The sequence below is a fragment of the Vespula pensylvanica genome, chromosome 4, assembly GCF_014466175.1.
Source record: "Vespula pensylvanica isolate Volc-1 chromosome 4, ASM1446617v1, whole genome shotgun sequence".
NCBI classification, from domain to species: Eukaryota; Metazoa; Arthropoda; class Insecta; order Hymenoptera; family Vespidae; genus Vespula; species Vespula pensylvanica.
In genome coordinates, this window is record NC_057688.1 from 6,231,995 (window position 1) to 6,259,429 (window position 27,435).

The 27,435-nt window shown below is 41.1% G+C and overlaps 1 protein-coding gene across 2 annotated transcripts in view; it reads left to right on the forward strand.

The window, feature by feature from the left end:
- The window catches only part of LOC122628313 (homeotic protein ultrabithorax), a 123,855-nt gene that overhangs the window by 86,137 nt on the left and 10,283 nt on the right, over positions 1-27,435 (forward strand). For both annotated transcript variants that reach the window (XM_043810492.1, XM_043810493.1), the window contains one exon: positions 15,747-16,154. In XM_043810492.1, the coding sequence (XP_043666427.1) occupies positions 15,747-16,063 (317 nt within the window). In that variant the 3' untranslated portion in view covers positions 16,064-16,154. The remainder of the gene's footprint in view (positions 1-15,746; positions 16,155-27,435) is intronic.

The following is a 27,435-nucleotide window of genomic DNA, read 5'->3' on the forward strand; positions in this document are numbered from 1 at the left end:
TTCCTATTCCTCTTCTCTACCCTTTTCGAAAGATACTCGATCGACGTCTCCGAAGATCGATGGACCAAACGGATTACCATGCTTTTGTTTACCTGACAGCTTTACCTCGTTCATAAGCGTATAAGGTAGATGGGTACTCGCAAAATTCGATTGATTCGATTCTTCAACGTTACCACCAAGTGAGAACGAGAACGAGAATATCTATGATATTTTTATAAGTAGTATAAATGTATGTTCGATAAAAAATTCCGGAGGAAAGGAAGGAATGGAAGGGAAAAAAATCTTTCTGTCTCGTACTCCACTCGGATCTCCAGTCGGTAATTGCCGAATAAAAAGAAAACGGGAGAAGGTAGAGAAGAAGAGACTTTCTCAGAACGACGAGTACCTACCTACCTCTACCTACCTGTACACAGCGAGTAGCGTACTTCGAAATCGTTAATCAGCGGCGTAACGATTCACCGCGTTAAAATTCGATGTGTATCGGACGAAAAGCAAAGGCCTCCGAATTTATTGGCGGAACCTGCATAGCGGCCAATCTGGCTGGCAACATGGCGCGTTGGCGAAAAAGATGGAGCGACGCTGTAGGGGTATGGGGTGGGTGGTGGGGAGTTAGTTTGGCAGGAGGCGGTGGTGGCGTGACGGGTGGGGAGTTTAGGTAGGGATGAAGGGTGAGGAGGGTTAAAGGGAGAGGAACGAAAAACTCTCTTTCTCTCTTGGTTACTTTCTCTCGTGACGGGGCCGGCCCCGCGGGGACTAATTTTTATTTTTCCTCTTTTTCCGCGCTGTGTAAGTGCTCCGCGTCCAGCTATTTCTCATAAATTTGAATTAATTTACATGCATTTGAATTTAATGCATCGTCTGTACTTTATCAAAGCAATTAAGCTTTTAAGCGCGCATTTGCATTAATCCAATGTTTACAATTACGGGTCCGACCAAAACCTTTTCTTTCGGGTAGCTCGCAGCTTCCTCGCGAGAGATAGGTATCCTTCCTTCCTTCCTTCCTTCCTTCCTTCCTTCCTTCCTTCTTCCTTCTTTCCTTCCTTTCTTGGTTCGAGACGCAACCTTGCGACGACATCATCCAATGAGAGAATTCGAGGCGTCACGAGATTGGACGCGGTTGGACGGAACCACTGCTCGTTGCCGAAAACGCGTCGAGGGTTTCTTCTTACTCCGATTATTCCGCCTCTCGCGTTTTGGGATGAACGTTCGAGATGCAAAGAAATGAGAGGGAAGGTAGCACGATTATGTGGATCGTTCTCGATCATCCTGCAAGAGATATCGATCCTCTCTCGTCGCTCGTTAATTCGATCGATCGGAACGCGTACGTAAATTCGAAAGTTCCAATTTTATTTTTTAACCCTCGCCATTATCGAAGCGAACGGAGAAGCGTTCTCTCTCCATCGAGATTACGTCGTTGGTAATTACCTACGCGCGTTTACGTGGTAGCGACGTTCTCGCTTAGAGATAACGGCCGCGCGTGTTTTACGAATCTCTCATCGGAGCACGTTCATTATCCAAGAAAGCTCCAAGAGAGCTAATTAATTCGAGACAGGGAAAAGGTCAGCTTGGAAATCGGTGCCGCTACGAGAGAAGGTTATCGCCAATTAGCGAGCGTGGAAAAATCGTTTAGGGCAACGATGTAAGTTGGTTAACGCGTTGAGAGCTTGGACTTACCATTGCAAATAAAGCGATTAAACGAGCAGCGAGTTGGTCGCTCGTTGTTGTCGGTGCTCGTCGCGCGTGCTATCGAACGATCGCGCGCGATTAATATTAATCGCTTTGTACCTACGTACCTACCTATCTTTCGTCAAAGGAATCCAAGTGCTAACCGAGCGTTCAACGCTGAGCTCAACGTCGACGTTTTCTACTGATTTTATAATATTCCGCGAGATAACCGAGAGAGAAATGAGAGAACGGAGACATATGATTAGATATTGATAAAAATTATTATCAAATTACTAATCTAAAACTATTATTTCGCTGAACATTCTATACCAAGAGAAAAGGTGGAAGGTGAAGGAAACTGAACACGATCTCCTCCTTTCTCAAAGTACATAATTCGCAAGCTCGATCGACGAGCATCTCTCAAAACATGGATTTTACACAAATTGATGGGGATGTAGAGACTTACATCGAAGGGCGATTCGAGAAGCGATTCGAGGGCTCTTCGGAGCCTAGAATGATCCAGATTCCAGGGCAGCCGTTTACGATAGGGGAAGGAAAGGAAAAGGATTGGTCCTTTGCTCGGTTACGTAGTTACAGGTTGGTCAGGCTCGTGGTAAGACGAACGAGGCGGCGCGCTACGAGATCTTATCCGAGCGCAGCAGCGGCCACTGAATCATCCGCTTTGAATAGGGCTTTGCTTCACTCCCTATATTATACCTATAGGTATCAACCAACCTTATACCTACGTAAGTACATGTATATATGTGTACATATGATATGTACATGTGTATATGTATACAGATCATATATATATATATATATACATGGGTGTGTGTGCGTATATGTGCATATGTATGTACACGTAGTTACGAGCACCCTCTTCATCTCTCTCTCTCTCTCTCTCTCTCTCTCTCTCTCTCTCTCTCGCGTTCACAGTCTCAGGAGGGAAAGTGCCCGTAGAGAATGACAGAGGACGGTTGTATAAATGCGTTATACAGGAGAAAGCACGGTTCGCAGTAAATTAGCACACGCGACACCGTCGCACCGTTAGCGCATGGTGTGCGCGTAGCCACCTTGTGACTCGCAACTCTGTCCTACGGCGACGTACCTTCGAGCCCATGACTTATAAGCCGGCGATAATGTTCGCTACCAGAGTCTTAATCAGCATATATCATAGCGACAAAGCGACGTTGACCGCCCTCTCAGATTCTCCCTCGATCCTGATCGTCGACTGATCTGGAACGTTCGTGTAAGTACCTACTTGTCACTCAGAAAATTTGCCCCTTTACTTTGTTCATTTTCTACATCGATTAGGGATATATGATAAATAAGACGTTCAACGCGTTAATTGCGATTGAATGTATCTATTAATTATATAAATCGATGCGTCTATATTAGATCGTTATTTTTTGTTCTTCCTTTTGTGTTTTTTCCTTCTTTCTTTTTTTTCTTTTTTTTTTTTTTGGAATGAAATAAGAAAGAGTTCATATTTGTCATACCACTTTGTCAGCCGAGAGTTCCAATAAAAGCCACACCTTTGCTAAGCCGATGTCAGATCTTTCAATAAACATTTTTCTTGATAAAGAGAATAACAGGCTCGTGCATTTTTCCAAGTCCCCCATTATTTGCATATAACATAGTTGCGATTCTCGGAGTTCTCGTTATACGCATAGATTATAGATCATCTTGATACTATAAATCGTTTGGAAGACGCTCAAAGGTCATCCGCCTTTATGTATCAACTTTCACGCGAGATCGAGCTCGTGGCCGAAGCGAGATTTTTTCGAGGTAGGTAAGAAAGAAAGGCACCAAGAGACGAGAGATAAATCTACCTGGATCCACGAGATTACCTCGAAAAAAGTATACGTTCGAACAGAAAAAGGGATTTAAAATCCTAAGGTCGATTGTCCTAGTCCGTTCATTTTTCACAAAGTGTTTTTTCGAGTAGTTATACCGACCATTGTCAAGCCAGAAGGGATGGAGCTCGTAAAGGGTGAAATTGGAACGAGGTCGAACAGCATGAAACGATCACGAAGAACAAGAGAAATTGTCGAATTGAATACGGATTTTTTAATATGCCAGAAAAGTTGTAAAAACATTTTTGGCAGTGAGCTCGCATATCGCTAACGTATCGCATGCGAAATAGAAAAGGGGAGAAAGAGAAAAAGAGAGAAGGAGAGAGAGAGGAGAGAGAGAGAGAGAGGAGAGAATCGCGAATAGAGTAACCACGGAACTAGTAGAGCTCCAACTTTCCTGATTTATACGAGTTCATTATTATTTTCGCACGCGGCGGAATAATCGCGCGGCAAGAAGGCAGAAGAGAAAACTACATAGCGGCGAGCGTGCGTTGAATAATGAAGCTGATTTTTTCTCTCTCTCTCTCTCTCTCTCCTTCTCTGTTTCCTTCCGCGTCTCCTCGCGACTCCTCATTTCACGGCGATTATTAATGGTGGTCGCGGGGGCGGCAGTAGCCGTGGGGCGGCGGCTCGAGATAGCTTTGCAAGCGATTTATGATCGGCATCGTTGCCTTCCGTTCTTTTTGACGAGAAATCGTTGAGAAAAGGAAACCACGTTGAGTCATAACAATTTAATGCCGATTCTTCATTTATTAAGTAACGTTATTCAAACTTTCTATGATAATGAAGATAAAATTTTTTTGACGTACTCGAATAAATACTTGGCAACATAGATCAATATTACGTACTTACATGTGTAACAGAATTTCATACACCTGCAAATCAGAAAGTAGTTGAACGACCTGAACGACCTGAAGCAACGAATATTTCTCAAAGTCCGAGCTGAGTCAGAGCGAGAATTAAAGTCGACCTTTAAAAAGAAGAAATTCTAAAGAACGAAGTTGCTTGGGCCTTCGAAGATAGAAGTCAGTCCCGTTCTCAGGTACCTACCTACGGGCCGAGTCCGAGGTGGCGAATAAATTTTGTTGGACGAGACGCTTGAACGCACGTTTATCTATTTTCGCGCGACGTATCGTGAACGGTAGCGTGGTTAGCATACCGCCATAATGATACGTCGTCGTCGTCTTTCTCTTTCTCAGTCTCTCTTTCTCAGTCTCTTCGTTCCTGTCTCTTCTCGAAGAATACTGGGCGTAGCACTTCAGCGCCATTACTTCGCGCCATTACCAAAACGAAGCCGAGGGCATCAGCATAATAGGTATCTCGCGATACTTGGTACAATTCAACGAACGTCGTTTCTCGTACGAGGAAGACGAAGAAGAGGAGAAGAGGAGGAGACGCGAAAAGTCGAAATCGTGGGCTCCTCGATAATCATAGTCGCTCGTTGAAGGGTATATAAGCGCGATGTTCGGGCCCATCGCGTTCATCTTCGTCGGAACCGGCTCTCCCCGCCTCTCTGGATTGGGCCCGTTTGACTCTCGCGAGATTGTGAGCGCGCGCGCGCGCCACCGGAGGCCAAGAGAACCAAACGTGGGCCCCCACGGTGTATGCACGGACGAATCTCCGAGCGAGGGGACCCCGCGGAGGGGTCCGGTTCTCTCCCTCCATTCCCCACTACACCACTTCTCTATACTCCACTCCACTCCACTCAACTCGACTCAACCCCTCGCTTTCTCTCCTTATCTCTCTCTCTCTCTCTCTCTCTCTCTCTCTCTCTCTCTGTTTCTTTCTCTCTCTCGAAACCGAAGCCTTGCTTGCCCCCGTGCTGCGAGAGAACGCGCAAGAAGGCCACACTAATCCGGTATATCCTACTACCCGCTCGCAAATTATCGAATCATCTAGCTACAAGTTAAGTCATTACGCCAGAACGCACCGGCCTCCGGGGTATACTAGCTTATTATATATTTTTGCCTGTCGGAAGCTGACTCGATATCGTGTCCAACTTCGGTTCGCTGCCCCTCCCCCTTTTCATCCTTTCTCTCCACGCAAAGTGTAACGCCCTCGTAAATCAATGCTTTGACGAAATAAAAATCGATATATCCCTATTGAGTTAACTTTAGCATTAGAATAAATCTCTATCTACAGGTATTAGGTATGTTAATACTTAGTCACGCGTTCGATATTCAATATGTTGTTATTTTTCAAAACGATAACTCGAAACGAACTCGAGTTCATACGAAAAGAAACGATTCGATTTCGTAGAAAAGGGCATCGGGAATGCAATCTTGTTCTCTTCGAACGAGGAGGACAAGAAGGACCATACGGAATTATCGGCGACGAATGGCTCGCATTTAAAATTAGGAGGGCCAACCAACAGAGAGGTAGGAGAGTTTGGCTTATCCGGAGGACAGGTGACGTCGATGCTCTCGCATATGCGCACGAAGAAGCTTACGGAGGTGCAACAAAAACTTAGCGACGCGTCCTGCATTAACCTCAAGTCCGCATGGCTCTACTCGACCCGATCTCGGCCCTTTGTGCCCGAGCAGGAACGCGTGCGTGTGCTATCTTCGTGGTCTCTCTTCTTCTTCTTCTTCTTCTTCTTCTTCTTCTTCTTCTTCTTCTTCTTCTTCGGGATCCGTGCCCATAGAGTTGGAAATAAGGCGGCAATAAAGCATATGTAAAATATATTCTGGAATTCCTTTTAGGACGCAGATATATGTGTGGTTGGTGGGTCGGTTGCCCGTTGGTAACCGTGTCCCTCCTCATACCCTCACTTCTCTTCTTCTCTTCTCTTCTCTTCTCTTCTCTTCTCTTCTCTTCTCTTCTCTTCTTCTTCTTCTTCTTCGTCTTGGTCTTTTCTTCTAAGATCAAGAGAGAAGGAAAATGCGCGACCATGTACAAAACGTATTCTCGAGCTTATACTCGCGAGGTGATCTAAGTAAGACAGATGATTTCCATTTCTTTAAACCTTCTCATGAGATTACCCACCTGTATCAAACTTCCTCTTTATCGTATATATATATATATATATATATATATATATATATATAATTTATATTTCTTTTTTTTTTCTTTCATTTAGAAATAAAATTATTATATTATAGATTTTCTTTATTTTCTTTTATCGAGTACATTGTATAACGACGAATGAAAAAAAAAAAAAAACAAGAAAAATGAAGAAGATTCTAAGAGGATAAAGTTTAACAGTGACGTTGACTAAGTCGAAATTGATATAGTAGAAGGAAGATCGAAAGCACGGTGGTACGAAAATTTTTAGTCAAGAGGAACACGGCGTACGTTCGGGAGGTGAGAAAAATGGAGGAAGGAAGAGAAAGAAACACGAAGCCGCGAGGTGTCGCCTTACAACCGGCTCGGTTCGCTTACCTACGAAAGCCTCTTTTGCATGCCATCTTCTCCACCATCTTGTCTTCAGTTGCTTCTTTTGCTCGCTGCTTCTACCGAGCGTCGTCCTTCTACCTCTTCTTCTTCTTCTTCTTCTTCTTCTTCTTCTTCTTCTTCCTCTTCTTTCTACATACTTCTTTTTATTTTCTTCTTCTTCTTCTTCTTCTTCTTCTTTTCCTTCTCTGTTTCTCTACCACGATGCACCGTTGCGTTCGGTCTTTGCATAATTATTACAGTTACCACGAGTAGCAGCTGGATCGTTGTAGAGAAGATAGCCCAGACTCCTCGTTTGCTTCTACTCGTCGTTGTTGTTGCTGCTGTTGTTGTGTTAGTAGTAGTAGTAGTAGTAGTAGTTGTTGTTGTTGTTGCCATTGCCGTTCGTTGGCTTCGATGCAAAGAGAAGGAAGAAGAGCCGTGAGTGAGCTTTGCATGTACGCGTTAATTAAATTTCTCGACGGACATCGGCGATACTCTGTCCTCGACGATTCTCGATATGCCTTCTCTCTACGTTGAGAATCGATAGTCTTCGAGATACGATTTAGATGCCGAGAAATTCTTTACGTTACTCTTCCCCTCTTTTTCGTCTTTCACTTCTCTCTTTCTTTTTTTTTTTATTTGGGTATCTTTGTTTTCTTTTTTCTTTATGTATATATATATATATCTTCGCTCGCAGGGAAATTTTGGTGAACTCAGCGTACGCATCGAACTCGGCGTACAGTTTAAATCCTCACGAGATACCTACGTTGTATGAATATTTTATATCGTGACACGTCCTATGCGCTTACTTTACGATATATGTAAATATATATATATATATATATATATATATATATATATATATACATGTAGGTATATGTGAAAGCGTCGAATCGTGAAAATAACTGAAATTGTTTATCGACGTATTAAGTTATCTTATTGGAGATGTAAAACTTCGATAATACAAAAAGGTGTTTGATAATCGATCGAGAACATGTTCACAATAATATATATATATTATTATTTTCTAACTAATCATGACTTATTCTCGGATCAATTAAATTCTTATCTAAATCGGTTCTCCTTATTAGGCAATCCTTATTCGTATATACACGCGTCGTGACTCGTTCTCTTAACGACCCTGCGTAACGTCCGTCGAAAGATTCCGTACTGTGTAGCTTATTATGCGAATAAGCTAGTTCTTTCCATATAGGAGAACAAGCGGACTCGAGTTGACTACAGATACGAGAACGACGCTTGAAATATGTTCGACCTTCGTACGATTTCGTCAACGTCTTTTACGTTCGATCAAGATTCTGATTACTGTGACTCCGTTTACTATACTTTCAATCATAATCTCAAATACAATCTTGAAAAAAATATCTTAACATCGGTATCTTCCGAACTCATTCGATTATGTAACAAGCTTTCTAAAAAAAAAAAAACAAATAACTAAAATAAAAATTACAAGATGAAGGACAACTTCGAAAAAATGCATATCTTCTAGGAAAGAGAAAAGAGACGAAAGGAAGAAGCAACGAACAATTATTAACTTTCGAGTAACTAAACGATTTAAATCGAATTTACGATTGCACTCCATACAGTCGTCGCAGTGGCGAAAACTTTACGATCGCTTTTTACGACTAAAATTTAGGAAGCAACACGTAAGGCAACGCGAATCCCGAGGATTTAACGGATTAAGCAGGATCAAACGTACGACCGTAAGTTATTTTTGCATCAAAGTACGAGTATTTATGGACTCGCCAACGTCTCGGAGCTTTCACATTTTTTTCGTCACAAGCTTTCTCGATGAACAATTTTTCATAAAATTATTATGGTTTATACCAGTAGCAATTGGGAATCATCCTTTAAAATCTTATAAGATTGCTTATATTTTTCCTTTTGAATTTGAAATTATTTTATATACACTTATATATATTTTTTTTTTTCATCTTCTCTCTTTTGTGTATAATCGACGACAACGAATAGTCTCGTAAATTTTGTTGAAAGATAGAAGAAATTACGTGAGCTCCTTTGATTTTCGAAGAAGAAAAATCTAACAGACGAAATTTTGTTTTCTCTTTTTTTTCTCTCTCTCTCTCTTTCATTCTCGAAAGGCGATTTTCACGCGTGGGAGTCGCGGTCGCCACCTTGCCCGTGGCAGCAGCCGATCGTGTGCCGAGGCGTTTATTCAAAAGTGCCTGCACGTAAAGCCGATATCTTATTCTCGAACGCTCCATTCGTTCTTCTTATGGCCACGCTATATCCTACCGGCTGTGGACGACATTCTTGTCCGCGTCGCGTAACTCCTTCGTCGTTTTAGGGCTCCGATCGGTCGGTCGTTCGCTCGAACGTCTTCCGGCGATATCCTTGGACAGCCTGAAGCTAGTGATCTTTATCTTTATCGATCATCGCCAACTTATTCTACGGAATAAGTTGATTGGAAGATGTATTAAGTAGATACTGTCGAGGTTTAATATAATATATTTAACAAATAATAAGAGTACTCGTTTATAGGAAAGACTGAATAAAATATAAAAAAAAAAAAGGAAATGATTTTCGAATCTTATAATCTTGAACAAAAAACAAAGAAAATACTATTGTGCGAATTTATATCCTTTGTCTGAGAAATAAATTCCATCGAAAGGAAACGTAGAAGATCGTACTTATTCCCTTGCAATCCTAATCGACGTGTCCTCGATGAACTTTCTCAGGATTTTTTCAGTACTATTCCAATTTTCTACTCGAACGGTATGGGTAAGCAATTCTGATTCAAACGGAATAGATTGATATCGTCTTCGATTCCTTTCTCGCGATACTTTGGAAACGAGAGATCGTCGTAGATAAAAGAAAAGAAAAAAAAAAAGAAAAGAAATTTACTTTCAAATTCCCTTTCGAATATAAAATTCAATCGAGTGAAACTTTAGGCTGTAGACAGGCGAACGGTTAAGTTGCTTCTTTAAATTGATTTACCTATTAACGTAAGTACGCATACAATCGATGGTGTTCATGTTGTATAAAGTAGGCTCATTAATTAGATGTTTTTAACGATGCTAACAGCATTTAAATTTGTTAAACGGGTCCTGAAATTGTTTGTAACATTAATCTCATTATTTTCCTAAAACGACGACTTTAGATACAATTTTACAATAAGATCAAGCTTCTGATTCGAGACAAGCATTAGGTAGCATTTAAAACGAAATGCAACGTAGACTTAAAGCGGTCTATTTATCGAGTCAACCGAAAGCGAAGACCGAGACGTCTTTTAAACGCGGCGAATCCCATAAGACTATCGATTCTCGCGAAAGGGGACGCTTACCTACCCCTTCCGCGGCCAACTCCTAATTTATTCACGTCGTAAAGGTGTACCCTTTATTTACGATTTTCCATAGCTTATTTTTCCTCGCGCACGTATATCCACGTGGAGTGCGCGAGAGTAAAGCAAAGGATAGAAAGAGAGAGAAAGAGAGAGAGAGAGAGAGAGAGAGAGAGAGAGAGTGAGAGAGAAAGAGAAAGAGAGAGAGAGAGTGAGAGAGAAAGAGAGAGAGGGAGAGAGTTTCTCGTCTCTCTTCGTTAGTCTCCTCCTGTACATAACTTATTAATTACGGTTGACTAATGCGCTCCAGCTGTGCCATGCGGCGGCATCTTACAATTCGCCCTTCTCTGCCTCTCTCTCTCTCTCTCTCTTTCTGTCTTTCTCTTTCTCTCTCTATCTCTCTTTCTCTTTCTCTCTGTCTCTCTCCCTCTCCTTTAGCAGCGAGTCACTAACTTTCTCTCGGAGCTTTCTCGGCAACGGCAGCAGCCCCTAAGAGAGGAAAGAGAGCACCAAGAGTAGGAGGAGACGACTCTTCTGAAGAAAAGAGAAAATCTAAAGAGTGAGTGAGAAAGAGAAAGAGAAAGAGAAAGCGAGTGAGAGAGGTATGGAGAGAAAGAGAGAGAGACAGAGAAAGAGAGAGAGAGAGAAGGGAGGTAACAGAGAAGAGACGAGAAATGGCGAGGGAAGCCAAGGGAAGGCGGGAGATGGCGGGCAGTAACTCACGCCCCCGAGAGGATTACCTACCTTGGTGAAGCTGGAAGAGGGTATACCCCACGTTGAGCTACGATCTTGCTGCGTAGCTACGCGTTTCTCATACCGAGTGTCTCCGGGACTCTCTAGCGAGTATGGCCTTCGTTCTCTTCGTTGAGAGCATCGCGAGAACGCGGGCTACGAGCTTGTACGAGCTTTGCTTGAGCGACCTTTCTTAGCACGTTCAAAGTAAAAGGGGAGAGAACGGACGTGTCGCACGCTAGGAGCCACCGGAAATTCGAAACTTATTACATGCGAAAAGAGAGCCACCCGTAGGCCACTCTTGTTTCCCGATGATGGAAGTAAGCGTTCTAATTACGATAACGAAACGATTTACTTCTAGATCGACTCGTGCAATTTTTCTATCGCTATAATCATACCTTTGACGTGTAAATCTCTTTAACGATTTTGTGGTTTTCCTTTTGTTTCTTTTTTCTTGTTTTTTTTTTTTTTTTTTTTTTTTTTTATTTTACCTAATGTTACTACTCGATATGACTGATGAACATGTCGAGGTAGAGATAAGCAATATTAACGATGGTTCAAAGAAAATGGGAGAAAATTTTGAAATACGAATAACGAAAGCTCCTGAAGTAAATTTAAATACGTTCGTATTGAAGTTCCTCCCACTCACAGTCGACAGATAAATTAAATTACATAGATTGTATACCGAGAATCGAGTTAGGATATATCTTTCACAAGAAATGAAAAAAGGAATGATCCATGATTCGACTTTATCGACAAAAAGTTGCACGAGGGAGCGGTTTACAACGTAAGCCTAAGGGAACATCTTAGTAGTAGGTACATAGAAAGCCGGTAGGTTCTTCTTCTTCGTGCTACAGAGCAATTCACTTACTTTGATTTGATTGGTCTTCGCGTATGATATCAGCTTTCGTCTATGCAAGTTCCAAAGAGGAAGCTCGGAGGGAGGCCAAAAGGAGAGCACTGGGAACTCTAAGAGGGAGCTTCGGAATCGTGTTTTGCGAACCGCGAACAGAGTTATACCGCTAAATCCCCACCAGCAATCAACGTATTGGCTGTTCTTATTAGAGTTGGCAACAGCCAAACTCTCCTCATACTCCTCATAACCCCACCCTCGCGTTTCCATTTATGCTCGAATACTCCACGAAACTCCCTTCCGTTCGCTAAGAAATCCCTTTCAACTTCCTAGATGATTTCCAGCGAGCTGAAAAAAATTTCTGATTACTCGGCGAAATATCGGGGTATACTTGGTTACTTGGTTACATCTTTTACTTTCTTTCCAAACTAAACTTTCTTTCCCCCTTCGGCAATCCATCGTTTCTTCCTTGTATTTTATTCGCAAAGAAATCGTTACGTAAAAATTTCTAAATATTACACGTAAAGATATCTCGGGATCGTTTTAATAAATTTAAACGAAGTACTTGGTATTAAAACGTAAGTTTTGCGGGCAAGTAATCTTATTGAAAAATTTTCTTTCGAGTTGAAACGAAGAGCATGACCATTTCGAGCATATGTTCGTTCGTTCGTTCGTTCGTTCGTTCGTTCATTCGTTCGTTCGAAAAGATGGAGGAAGAAGAAAAAAGAGAGAGAGAGAGAAAGAGAGAACCAAAGATCCATATTCCTCACACCTCTCTGGCAAAACTTTTTCGACGTAGATACGTCATCGGTTAAGAAGAACAATTCGTCGGACGAAAGTTTCGTTCGGCTGAAGTTTCAGACGAAATACGAGGAAGCATTTTTCAAGAAAGGCGTGAGTAACGATCGAAATATTTTCCTTCTCCCTAAGCGCGTGCTCTTCTCTTCTCTCGTTTTTCTTATCCGCAACGAACGCTTCTCATCCCTCTCTCTCTCTTACTATACCTTTCTTCTTTCCCTGCCTCCCCTAAAGGTTCCTCTCCGGATGAAACACGTTTCACGGGCTCAGCATAAAACGTATCCACCCCCTTGGTTAAACAGCTACGCACGCTTCTCCTTACGCTGGTACAGGAGCGTGGCGAGCTTGGGATTCCCCTAACTTCGTTTCGCCTTTCGATATATCCCAAAGGGCCGAATGAGCAAGCGAGCAAACGAATAAGCGAGCGAGCGAGCAAGCGAGTTTGTGGAGCTTGATCGGATTTTAGAAGGCTCTGAGAAAGAAATCGTGCAAAGAAACGGGAAGGAAGGAAGAAAGATGGAAGGGATTCGTTGTTCAAAAAGAAGATCTCGAGAATATTCGATAAAAATTGAATGTGAGATGGTATAAGTTTCCCAAAAAAAAAAAAAAATAAAAAATAAAAAAGAAAGAAAGAAAGAAAGAAAGAAAGAAGAGATGAACAAAAAAATTCGAAATGGAATAAACGCGGAGATCGAGAAAAGTATTTCACTTTTAGAAACAAACGAGGGAATTCTCACGTTTTTCCTTCTCCAAGGATAAAACTAGAAATGTAAACCAGTATATCCTATAACTCTTCCGTGACTGCACGTGCGATCGTACGACCGAGATAATCGGTGGAGTTAAAGAGAGACACAAAGAGGAGGTAGAGACAGAGACAGGGACAGAGACAGAGAGAGAAAGAGAGAGGGAGGGTAAGAGAGAAGGAGAAAGAAGTTTCACGGAACCTCGAAACTAGGAGGGACTAGAAGAAAGGAGGGAAGAGAGATAGAAAGAAAGAAGGGAAGGAAGAGAGATAGGAAGGAAGGAAGGAAGGAAGGAAGGAAGGAAGGAAGGAAGGAAGGCACGCGCGATAAGAGACGTGATCCTCCGAGGTTGGTAAAGAGGGTGGAAAAGGAAGGGCATGAGAAGCACGTCGCATTTTCTACTTTGCGGAAACGTACGAGGGCCGCTTAATTGGGGTAGAGACGAGAGGAGGCGTGCTTTTATTTATAAGTTCGCTCGAGTCCATCGAGCCCCCACTAGAGAGCGGTGCTTTTCGAGGGAGGAAGAGAGAAAGAAAGAAGGAAAGAAAGAAAGGAAGAAAGAGAGAAAGAGAGAGAAAGAAAGTAGGAGGAATCGTCGAAGGCTCATGCTCGAGGAAAAACGGTGGAACCGTGTGACAAATAACCCTTATAAACGCTCCTCCATAATTCGAGTTGCTCCCTCGACTTGCGAGGTTGTGCGCAAAGTGACGCCCGCGAGAACCTGGAATGAGAGTCGCGAAGTTGCTCAGGGCAGAGAAATCGAGCGAGAGTTGGAAGGAGGGGGTGAGTTTGGATGGTGGACCACTTGATTACCTAGCGATAATAAACATCGCGCCGATATGAACTCGGTTTGACCACTGCTCCCTCATACTATCTACTAACCGAAACCAACAGAGAGAAGGAGACAGAGAGAGAGAGAGAGAGAGAGAGAGAGAGAGAGAGAGAGAGAGAGAGAGAGAGAGAGAGACAACACATGAGCGCGGGCGCGTCTGTTGTGCGCCAGCCAACTGGCACGTAGTAGATACGTACGGGCGAGCGGTCGTTTCGTCGACCATAGATAGCCGGGGATACGGTTGTAAATATGATGCGTTTATTGGCTACCGTGATTCGTGACCACCGAGAAGGAAAGAGAGAGAGAGGGAGAGAGAGAGAGAGAGAGAGGAATGGAGGGACTGGAGAGAGTTGTGAGCTCGTGTCACTGCTGTGCTTTCGTACGATTAACTTTAGTCCCAATGATTTCGAGACCTATGGCCGGATTACCTATGATCTATGAAAAGGTGATCTACGGGAATCATGAAAGAAAAAAATGATACTACGAAAGGAATAGATATGTCTCCTTTTTTCTTCTCCTTTTTCTTTCCTATTTGTAATAATCAACTATCGAATAAAATCGTTTTGAAATTTTTATTCATTTTGACATTAGGTATAGATAGCTGGTACCTACTTGTAATAAATTATTCACAAAATCTTTTTCTTGAGAAAAGTCGGAAAGTGACGGCACGTTGCCGAGCTCGAACCGTACACCGTGTCGACGATAAAAATAAGTATATGTAGGTACAAGGCATGTCGGTAAACGATAGTATTATAGACGTTTATGCGACTCGATATAGACCGTATGTGCGAGAGTCGACGTAAAAGGCTGCCTGCTTATGGAGAGAAGTAGCTTCAAAGAGCAAGAGAGAGAAAAACAGAGAACAAAAAAGAAAGAAAGAGAGAGAGAGAGAGAGAAGAAAAGTGAGACGGGGTGGGTAGCTTTAGGACGGTCGTGCTGTTGCGGGGGAGGTGAAACGGGAGGGTTTTTACGAGGCAGTAACGGCCGATAAGGTGAGCTTGCGCCCCACCTACGAAGCTTATTCCGCTACTGTACCCAAGTGGCTGCTCGACGTTCTCTCTTTCTCATCCTACTCTCTTTTACTTTCTCTTTTCTTCTCTCTTTCTGTTTTTCTCTTTCTTTTTTTATCCTTCTCGTGCTCCTAGTCATCGTCGTCGTCGTCGTCGTCGTCGTCGTCGTAGTCATGCCATGAACGACTTCACCATTGCTTTATTTAAAACCGTTTACACGTATCGCGATAAACTTCTCAAAGAAACTCCTGTTCGTGGTACCATCGACGTTTCTAAGATTTTTATTCGTTTTCCTTTTCGTGACATTTTTAATTCATAAATACTAGGAATAGCTAATATTTAATTCGTTTGCTAACGAATACTACATAATCGTGATCTTTAATAATGGATATTAATTAATCTAGATTGAATCACGATTTATAACTCCAATAAAATCTCGATTAGTCTCGATACTTTTATTCAGAACGGTTAATCTAATCATAATAATATTGATAATAGTGATAATGAAAATAGAAAAATTGAGAAAGGTTTTATCACTGAAAAGGATATATTGGTGTATGTTACAGGAGCGAACGGACTGCGCAGGCGCGGTCGACAGACCTACACGCGCTATCAAACGCTGGAACTGGAGAAGGAATTCCACACGAATCACTACCTCACCAGGCGGAGGCGGATCGAGATGGCACACGCGCTCTGCCTGACGGAACGGCAGATCAAGATATGGTTTCAGAATCGACGGATGAAGCTGAAGAAGGAGATACAGGCGATAAAGGAATTGAACGAACAAGAAAAGCAAGCGCAGGCGCAGAAAGCAGCGGCGGCAGCGGCCGCGGCTGCGCATCAGCAACAAAGCGGCGGTGGGGGTCCTGAGGGGGGTAACTAGGGGTACGCCCTACACCGTAGCCCCCCTGACCACCCCACCGCGAATCCACACCACCCTCTGCTAGCGCCTCAATGTACACAGCTATACTAAGGTGAGTTTTTTTTTTTTTTTAATTAATTTTTCTTCTTCATACCATTTTCTTGGTACCATTTTTATTTCTTTATTACCAAGGAATCAATCAACAAATTTAAGGAAACAATTTTACACTGTTCAAATAAAGATATGATATTACCTATAATGATTTGAAAGATGTTAGGATTTGTATTGAAGTTTTGTCTAAAACGCGAAGGTTGCAATTTCGAGCGTTGCCCTGTACTGGTTTTCTTTTTGCATCGTTTACAGTCTTTTGTTTTTTTTTTTTTTTTTTCTTTCTTTTTAATACAGGATGCTTCTTTGAACATTCGCGAAACAAAACGTAAAAGCATTCGTCAAGTTGGAACACTAACCAACCACGCTTTCAGCTATTTTCTTTTTTAAGAAATAAGTTTCCTCGGCGAATCTAATGAGAATATACCACGCGCGAGCGTGCTTTCATAATTTCATAAGTTATTCCGTTTGTGTATGCTCTTAAGAGAAGGGTAGACGCGTTCGCCGGCCGGAGTAAGTCTGTATTCCGTAACGTTGTGCAAACTTAATTTTTGTCACCCTATTTCCCTCCAAAATGAGAAATATTTATTTTGTCTGTTTATATCCGCGGGAAATACATTTCTACGTATTCTAAGCAGGGCAATTTAAATTAAAATTGCGAAACAAAAATTTCTTCGTAGGTATGTTTTTATTTACGTTGTTTTCTCGAAAAAAAAAAATAAATAAATAAAAGAATGGAATTTAAATGTCATTCAAATATGGATGCAATTAGTACGTGACTGAAAAATTTATTTCTCTATTCAATTGTTTATAGCAAGAATGTTCCTTGCATATTTAATTATACACGTAATATCGAAATGTTTAATTACTTGTGCACACACACACACACACACACGCATTGCGTACTCAACTAATATCTAAAAGAAATTTTTTTATTTAAAGAAAGAAGATACGTACGAAAGAATCACATTTCAGGGTTTCAATTTACTCTTTATCAATATTTATCGATTCAATATTAGCTCGCCCATCTATAACTTGTGAAAAAGATTATATATATATATATATATATATATATATATATATATATATATATATATTTCTTTGCCTGGACGAGATTTTGAGGAAATCTTTTCTCGAAAACCGTGTCGCGATAGTAGGCGAGAGAGAAAGTTCGTTCTGTAAAGGATATAGGGGGTTGTAAAAAAGAAAGTAGAAAGTTTCGGTCAGGTAAAAAAGAATGCAGAAAAAAAAGTGATGTTTTTGGTGTGCTATCTATCCTAAAGATCCATCGTATAATTCGTATTTTCGTCGTGGGGCGGCTATTCATTCTCGGAAAACAGATGACCCTTCGAATGGCTTGTCCCGAACACACCAATATTGCCTGTAAAAAAAGGCCTAGCTTTTTCGCTACTTTCACGACGTTTTCTTTAGCCCTCGCGTGTACGATTTTTACGACACTTTTGCCGAAAAAGGAAAAAAAAAAGAAACTTCTTTCGAAATACTAATCATTTTATACTGAATTTCTATTGGACGTCTCGTTCTTTGGAAAGGAAAACACTTGGAAATGTTACAGGTACGATCATTTTTATAATCTTATAAAAAAAAAAAAAAAATGCGAGTAAAGAGAATAAACGCGTTCATTGTATAGATACCCCATTGCTAAAGTATCGATCCTCTAAAAATCCTAAAAATTTATAGAGCGGATGTCCCAAAGCCGTTAGCCGATTGTCTCGAAAATAATTCTCTCGACTAGGTACATTGTATTTAAATCTAGCATTCTCTAGTCCAACTGTTCGGACTCACGTCTCAATGTAAAATAGTCATCGAATAGTCAATGATAGAGAATTATTTAGATACCTATACGTGTCTCGTGAACTCGAAATTTTCTGCTTTTCGGATCATCGAACATTTGGATAAATTGAGAATAACTTTGTTGGTGTTACTTAGAATTTAATGTGTAAATTTATGGGAAGTTAGCTACTTTTCAAACTCGCTTTTCGAAATCGAGGCGTCGTCGTAAAGTCGTAACGTTGCAATGCCGCGGGACTTGAGAATCGAGATTCGTTCAAGAGCAACATTCTTCTTAATCTTCTTCTTTTTTCGGATAGCATGGCTAACTTCTCGAATAAATTCTCCCCTTGGCCATTTGTAATATTACCCGCGGAACGATTTCTCGATTAACTTCGTTGGATTGCACTGTAATTGTACGGGTCGTTCGAGCTCAATTAAATAACGCTTCGAGGACGATATTTATTTAAAACGGCCGGGAGTGTTATTTATTTAATTGACGACATCAAATTCACGAGTAATACCTACTAAACGTTATGTCCCGAGTTCTCGTTTTATCTCGTATGGTTATATAATTAAATCGTTCGACGTTATTAAAGTTCCATTCGATTGGTTATAAAAGTATTCGATGATTGAGACATTGCTTCTGTAATTGAAACGTTATATCACCATTGAACTTTTATGTGCGTGGACGTAACTAAAGAATTTTTCGTATCGCGTATTGTTTAAAGTATTCGTTTTCATTATTGTAACAAGCATTATAAGTAATATATATTCATTCTATGCATTCGTAATTAGTATTGTGTTTTAAAAATTTATTGAAATTAAATGTACTTTCGTATATCACTTTTCCTTCGTCTTTTAAAGTAGAAGAATGCAAACAACGCTTTTTTTTCGTAAACACGAATTTAAAAAAAAATAGAATTTTCGGTCCAACATAAAAATGCAATTAGAATGAATAAATCTAAGAGTTAATGAAATACATTGTTTTTATATCTCCATAAAAATGTATATCATTGAAAAGCATGATAATAAAAGAAGTCTTTCATCGCATCAACTTAATCAGATGTAAAAAAAGGCATTTGAATTTAAAAGCACATACCGAACTTTAAATTGCATAAAATCAAGTAATACAGTAAATAAGACCTTAACGAGATTTGCTTCTAATCTGATTATAAAAATTTGTATAGCCCGCTAAATATAATATTGTGATTCGTAACCATAGTATGACACTGCCATCTAACGGAATTAACGATCTCTGGTATAGTTATGGCTGCTTCACCCTCACAAGTTTGTGGGCGTGGTTAAGGCGGAGACGAAGGAAAATGACTATTTTGTTGCGTTAATTCGTTACTTAATTTTTTCTTCGCAATAACAATGTTGTCATGTTTATTAAATAATTCTAATTAAAATAATAGATATGTCGTGAAATATTTTTAGCTCAATTTATCAATTTCAGTGTGATAAGAATTTAAAGATTTTGAAAGCGGTAGCTTTGATGTAACACTCCGCGGGCACTACTTTCTTTGCTAGATCCGACAGTACCAGATGGCAGCATCGGTCAACGGTATATCAACATTTATGTGAGCGCTCTACTTTACCGACTCTCAATGGGTAAACACAAATTTACAAACGCGCTCTACCCGCTAAGTTGGCAATCGAGGTTGTTAGTTCGATGATCTTCCGTAAAGCGCATCGTACTTTGTTTTTATCGACGTAGTAATACAAATGGCTAGGGAACTAAAATGCACGTGAGAGAAGGTTTATGTTGATTCTTAAATATATTCACACTACTATCTATATTGAAAGCGTTATAAAAGAGGAAGTGACATTTTTATTAGAGACAAAGGATCGACGTAACGTGATTTTACTACCCAATAAAACGTAATTTCCATGGATCGATGAAACACTTTGGTCGTTTTTCTCTCACTCTCTATCTCTCTGACATAGATGTTCGTCAAACAGTGGGACGAGCTCTTTATTGGCTGTAAAGGAAGACATTTTACGATCCATAAAAACATTTATAGCGCTCGAGTCGTCTTACTTCGGCTGTAACATCCCCGGTCCTCCCCCTTTCCCCGTTATATCCATTACCCCTTCCGCGGCCTTTCCAAGGGCGGCCACTGGCACGCGCGCTCTCTTGCCTGCCTTTGAGATTTACAGGTTACGCTCCCGGTAACACCTCGTAAACTTGGCTTAACGACTTTAACCGGGCCTAACAGCTTCCTTCCTGCAATCAGACCCTGACCTACCTCTTATGCCCGTCCTAGAAAAATCTCGAGCCAACTGTCGTGTTTCTTTCATCGACGTAACTATCATCATTATTTATCAATGAAATTTATTGTTAGCTAATAGCTACTTTTTATCGATAACATTTAACCACCATTCTTTTTATTTTTTTTTTTTTTATTTTAATCTTTTTTATATTACATAAACTTATTCCCAAATTAATATCGCTCGAATTTACACATGGACATACGTTTTCCCTCGTACAGAATATTTTTCTTATTTATCTTAAAGTGTTTTCATCATTAAAATTTTGTCCATTGTTTCCTATTATAGCTCTTCAAAGAAGATTAAGCTTTCAAAGTATCCAAACGAAAAGTCTTATTGCTATCGGTCGTAGTAAATCTACCTATACAATAGGGAGTCTTGTAATTCTTGAACGCGCGCTACCGGTTCACGGTAGCACGGCTCTTTGCTTTATGATTTGTTTTGATTACACTTCATTACCATTTTACGCCTTTCGCTGGCAGCGTAACGGCCTGGCAATAAGTCTTCTTCGTTGATTCTATCGCGACGTTTATGGCCATCATTATTAGCTGATACCACTTGAACTCTCGTAAAGTCTACGCCCGTGCGCGATCTGGCTCGTCTGGGACGTTCGTCCACTTGCATGCTAGTGGTATGAGTGGAGGGGGTAAATTGGTAGGGATAACCACGAAGACGGATAAGGGAGGGGAGACTTACGAGTTGAGCGATTGTCCGCTAGATTGCGTGCTTATGACTCGGCTATCTTCATAATATATATATAATATATATGTGCATACATTCATGACATACTTGATTAATATGCTTACGATTGTTAATGAAAATAATCTTCTTTCTTAATGAGTAATAGTATCTGAATATTTCTTTTCTTCTACTTTTTCTTTATAACTTAAACGACCCATAGTTTATTTTATTTGACAGATAATTATATTTAAATACTAATTTATCGTATCACTTTTTATGAATTTTTTTAGATCGTATACATTACAGAATTACAAATGTATCGGGTGATACCAAAAAAGTTCTTTTAAATTTGTAAAAAAGTCACTCCAAAGATCTCGGATATTCCAAACGCCATTTCACAAAAGAATCGAAGAACTTAGTTAACATTCAAACAGAGCCAAGTCGTTTGCCGTAAAGCGAGCATCAAAGACGCATAAAATTAATCCGAATGCAACACCCTCTCTTAGTTAGCCTCACCGAACTAAACGGCACGACTGGGTACGTAAACAAAAGATTTCCGCGTTTCGCGGTGATAATTTAACAGCTCCTTATATACTTACTGGGATCTTCCGCGAGCTACGAATATCCCGAAATCTGGTTTCGCGCGGTGGTATTAGCATTTAAAAGTGAGCAGTACCCGGCCTGCCGGCGCCATTGGTCCACATTTACACAACAATGAGGGTCCGCACTCTAAAAACTCCCAGAATCCCTGGGCTTGAAAGTCAGAGGCGAATCAGTGAGAGAAAGAGATAGAAGAAGAGATGGGGGAAGAAGAGAAGCAGAGAATGCTAACGCCATCGGAATCTATCTCTTTCTCTTTCTCTCCTTCTTTCTCTTTTTACCTTTTTTCATCTCTCTCTCTCTCTCTCTCTCTCTCTCTCTTTGTCTGTCTCATTCCCCCATTCAGTCGGTGCTCTCGCACGCACACAGGCAATCTCTCACTTAGAGATAAAGTTTGGAAGAAGGGGAGGATGAGTCGTGGTAGGGAACACAGTGAAAAAGAAAGAGAGAGATAGAGAAGGAGAGAGAAAGAGAGATAGAGAGAGAGAAAAGAGGCAACGACGCAAGCTAACTAGAAACTCGCAATACAAAACCTAAGACTCGAGCCTTTTCTTTTTTTTTTATCCTGTTTTCGGGACCGGACTAGCCTCAGAGAGGATAGCATACGATCCTCTCTTCCTCTCTATCTCGTTTCTCGGCCATGGATATTTCTAACACACACGACCCACCCATCCCAGTGGCAATGATGGCGTCTGCGACGTTGCCAAATTATCTTACGTAACCACTTAATTTTCCTTCGATCCCCATGCGATCCGATCGGTTTGAAACTTTTAAAACGGTACATTCCATTGCGAAGTAACTAAAAACCTGTTACTTTACGTTAAGTTAGTTATCGCGTGACCCTGGAGATAAGTAATAAAGTTACGTCGAAAATACTTACACGGGATCAACGATAGTTTCGGTCGCATTAATGCGACAAAAATTTCTTTCGTGTCGACTACGATGATATCGTTAAATATATCAAAGAAAAGAAAATGCTACACACGATGAGTAACGTTAATTATAATAAAAAAAAAAAAAATGCTTGTCCTCAAATTACATCTATTTCTTATGTATCTTCATTTATTCTTCTTTTTAAATGTATTTCCAATATCATCGTCGTTAATAAAGTTAGCCATTATGTATAAATTCGCAAGATATTTTAAGCGACTAATTGAGAACGTTGCGCAACTATTATTGTATTATTCATCAGTATTATATATTATGTACTTGTTATCGGATCTAGTTTATTCACGTTATTAGAAAGTTATCTACGTATTTATGTATCTCTAAGATTTTGCTTTGGTAATGTGTACTTACGTACGTTTTTTTATGCGTAATTATTCATTCCGTTTAACGTCCGTCCCATTCGAAATTCGTATTCCGTTTGCCAACTTGTAAATTGCAATGATAAAGTCGAAACCGCAAGCGCACGCTCGTCCGACGAGGCAAAATGTAGCTTCAACGCGAAGAAATTGACGAAATTAATCCGTGCGGAATCACTTAATCCGCTCTTGATCGTTTCCAGCTTCTGCGTTCATATATTTAAATGGACCACCCAAGTACGAGTGGCACGAGTGAAATGTTCCTTGACCAAGCCCACGTAATAAATAAATCGTTCTCCGACTTTATCGCGTTTCTATTTATTTAATCGCAAGCCTCGATAAAGATTTCATTCCGTATGCGGACCATTCGATCGTATCGTGTCGTTAATCGCATCGCTGCGTTTCAACTCATGGACAATTATATAATAGCTTTGCGTGCGGTATAACGAGTAATTTGTAATCGACGAAGCTCTGTACTTCATCGATATTATGTCGAATGTTTCAATTCCAAGATCGTTATGTCTCTTCTATATATTATTTTCCTACGTGAAATTTTAAAATGTGCAGAAAATTTTATATACATATATATATATATATATATATATATATATATATATATATATACATGTGCGACAAATCTAAGGCACGAAAAAGATTTCGAAATTTTCTGGTAACAGTAAAAATTGTCATCAGACGAGCAATTTTTCCAATCGATGATACGTTAGATACGAACGAATGTGAAATTTGTCATTGCACAAATTTCAATCAATAAATTTTCCAACGCGTCGGACTAGGCTTTACGAAGATATATCACTTCCACGGGTGTTCATATAAAGTTAATGCCGCTTCAATTATAAACGGGCCAACTCTTCCTCTTTCCCCATGTAAAAAAGTTCGTCCGAACGCGCATCGAGTTTTCTTTTCGTGGCTTTCTTGAGCCATTTATTCATCGTAATATTGAAATAAGCTTTCTAAACTTTTCGCGAGAGTTTGCTCCGAGTCCGCGTGGGTAGTATACGACGGCGAAGGGGAGAGAATTTTACGAAGGACGAATAAAGGGGAAGGAGGTAGAAGTGCGAGTTAATTGTGATACACTTCGCGGAGGAATCTACATGGACTCGAAAAAGCTCGTGAAAAGAAGCGAAAATATATTACGCGTATTGTCTTACGAGCTTTTTCTGGTCAACCGAGCAGACAGAGAGAGAAAGAGAGAAAGAGAGAGAGAGAGAGAGAGAGAGAGAGAGAGAAAGAGAGAAAATCATTTCACAAATTTAATTCTATTATACTATATCATATACTTAATTAATAAAAATATCGAAATCTAATGGTGATAAAAAATTTAATGGTCCTATTAACACCGTATAACTTAATGAATATAGATTATTGGATTTTCTTCCTATCCCTCCTCGATATAATGTTGTCGCTGGAATAAGCACTTTGTGGATTTTGTTACGGTCGAAAATTTGCCAAGAGAGAAGGATTATTTTATGAGAATTTAAATTTACTTTCAGCGGCGTAACATTCTTTTGCAATAGAGGAAAAGCTTTAGCAAGAAGTCCCCGTGCTTTCATCGTGAGACGTGCTCTAAGAACGGCGGGACAGCTAATTGTGATACACCCCGCGGGGAGTTGCGTTGAAAGTGTCGAGGATCTCGAGGTGGCGCGGTTCCGAGCTTGCTTATACGAAGTTAAGAAGCAGAAGCGGTAAAGGGTGGGTAACGGGAAAGGGAAGGAGGCGTTGAGGAGGACACTACGTAGTTAGTTATATACGCTGTGGCTGTGCATGTTGCCAGTAGCGTCGGTGTGTTTTTCATTTTCTTTATATCACCCTTGACGCTCGTAAAACCATTACCCGTGACCGAGCAAATGCAACTCCTATATAAACTCTATCGGTGTGTTCATATATACCACGCGTACTACGTGTCCTTCTCGTTCTTTGACGATACTGCTGAGTTCTTTTGGTTCCGCGTTCTTTTACCACCTCCTATCTTCCAGCACCATCACCACCACTAGTCCAAACTCCTCGTTTTGTGTTTCGCCAAGACCAAGTCAATTTCCTCAGCAATGGTAAACTCGACCCTTCGGCTTTTATCCGTGGCATGCCCACGGGAATGATCCAAGCTTTCTCATCGTCGATTGGATACATTCCGTTTGCTTCGTTATCTACTTGCCAAGTTTGACTTACTAGGTGGGAAGAAAAGAAACGGCGGGTCACGCATCGACTTACTTATATACATAGATACATTTCAAACAGCCGGAACTTGGCCGCGTTCCTTCGACGACCGTTCTCTTTCCAACTGATCCTATTATCCCGAACGTTTCATCGAGATCACGTTTTTCATAATAGCTTCACGGTGACAAATTCTTCAAACGTTAAGATCAACGTTAAACTGAAAAATATGAGACATTTGAATGCGTTAAATGGTTCAATCAATTTTAACAGCCGTTGATATAATAGAATAGATTCAAGTGAGATATGAATTTTCAATAAGCCATCGATATTTCCAAACGGGTATTTCCCTAGATTCAAAGTTAGTTTCGCAAAGTTTAAGACGTTCATTACGCACGAGCCACTTTGGAGGCCGTGATGTGTAGATAAGTCAGTTAGCGACTCGCTCTAGCGCGTTCCATCGTGGATCCTTTTTTGCGTAGCGCCCTCTTATTGCTCTTCTCTCTTTCTCTCTTTCTCTTCCCGTTCTCTTGCTCACACTTGTCGGGTGATTCATCATCGGTGTCGTTCTCTCTCTCTCTCTTTCTCTCTCTCTCTCTCTCTCTCTCTCTCTTTCGTTCTCTCTTTCTCTCTTTCTCTCTCCTTTCTCTGGCTCGACTGGATGGTCTGGCTTGGCTGGCTGCTTTGCTGGCTTTGGCTTGGCTGGCTGGCTGGCTGGATGGCTGGCTGGCTGGCTGGATGGCTGGTTGGATGGCTGGCTGGCTGGCTGGCTGGCTGGCTGGCTGGCTGGCTCGGTTTCTGGCTTTCTGGCCCCCGAACCCGCGTACACCACCAAGCCGCTTCGTCTTCCTTCTTCTACGTAGGTACCTACACGTTGCTCGTTTTACTCCCACACTGGATCCGTACCAACATGCAGTTCTGGCGCGGCAGGGCGCTCTCTCCGAGTGAACTTAAAGCCAGATATTCTTTGCATTCTTTCCGACCAGTCATCATATACTCGAGTTTCGACGATATCGAACTCTTCTTTGTACCAAATTCAAAGTTGTTCCTCGTTCCTTTTCTATTCCTGGATATCTCCTAGGAACGAATTTATATCGTATTTGTTCTTCCGAAAAGATAACTCGAATAAAAACCCATACAAAAGAATAAGCTAGGACGGTAGAATGCAAAGATTAATATCTATCACTTTTATCTATAATGTTTCATTTGGAATAACACGAAAGATCGCTAAAATCGCACATAAGCGAATCACCTCTTCAGGAGCCACGTGTCCTCGACGTCGAAATCAGCAAGAGATTTAAGAAAGTTTCTTTGCCGTTAGGAGCCGTCAGATCAGCACCTTCGTCCACGAAGATATCTCGCATACTTGATACAACACCCACTATGGGCTTCGAGTATGCGATATATCTAAAGCGATGCATCACTCGGCAATATCACTCCGTGTCACGAAAAGATACGGTAATATTTTCCTTCCGACATTCGCGAACGTCGGCGTTGTCGGCGGTGTAAACACTGCGGGGGCACGAAAGCGAGATCGGTGCCAAGCCCCTTTTCTTTCCTCGTCGTTTTGATACGTTGTTCGCTCGTCACTCGTTGGAAATCGATTATGGCGCCGTCCGTGTGCGATCCTTTCAAACATTACTCGACAATTCAATTTATTCACGGACGGCCATCGCAATAACATTCTGACAATATTATTAAAGTTATACTCGGCACTGTGTATTTCAACGTACTTGCCTTCCAACCTCAAAATTTATATTGGCCGTTTCGATATTTCCCGCGAAAAAATTCATGTAATTGGGTCTTGCGAAATCGTAGGAATTTGCGGAGAAAGATCGAGGCTCGTTGCGTTAGTAAAGACATTTTCAAAGATTATGAGAGGATTCTTTCGTGAAGATTCAACGTTTTGAGGTCGTCGGTGGCGGAAGGTGGGATTCCAGTAATTCGGTTATGGAACGGTTGGTTACTGGAGAGAGAAGTGGGCAGGGTGTCGGATGGTGGTATGGGTCGAGTGGTAGTAAGGGTAGGGGGGAAAGGGCGTTCCACGGCGTACCCTGCATGGGGTAGCTTGCAACCTCACGCGACACTAGAGCCATCTATATCCTCAAAGATTTATGGGTTCCTGGTGCAGCGGCTGCTCGGAGCAAGTACACACCGCACAATATCACGTGGTGCGGTGTTGGTGGTGCCCCCTGTCGCGACGGCCGCGCTGTCGCCCCGCAGGGGTTTACGCGCAATTCGCGCTCGTGCACTAACCTCATAAAAAAGTTGCTCCTCGATCTCAATCCGATCGGATCCCTTACTTTCTTTCTTTTAACTCGGCCGATTCTGGAAGATCCGACGATTCTCGCCCGTTTCTTATCCGTAGACCAAACTGGCTTCTCTTGGATCTCGAAGTCGAGATCGCCATCACTGCTATGGTTCAATCCGAACTTTTTTTTTATCTGCTATTTGTTCTCTGTATGAAGA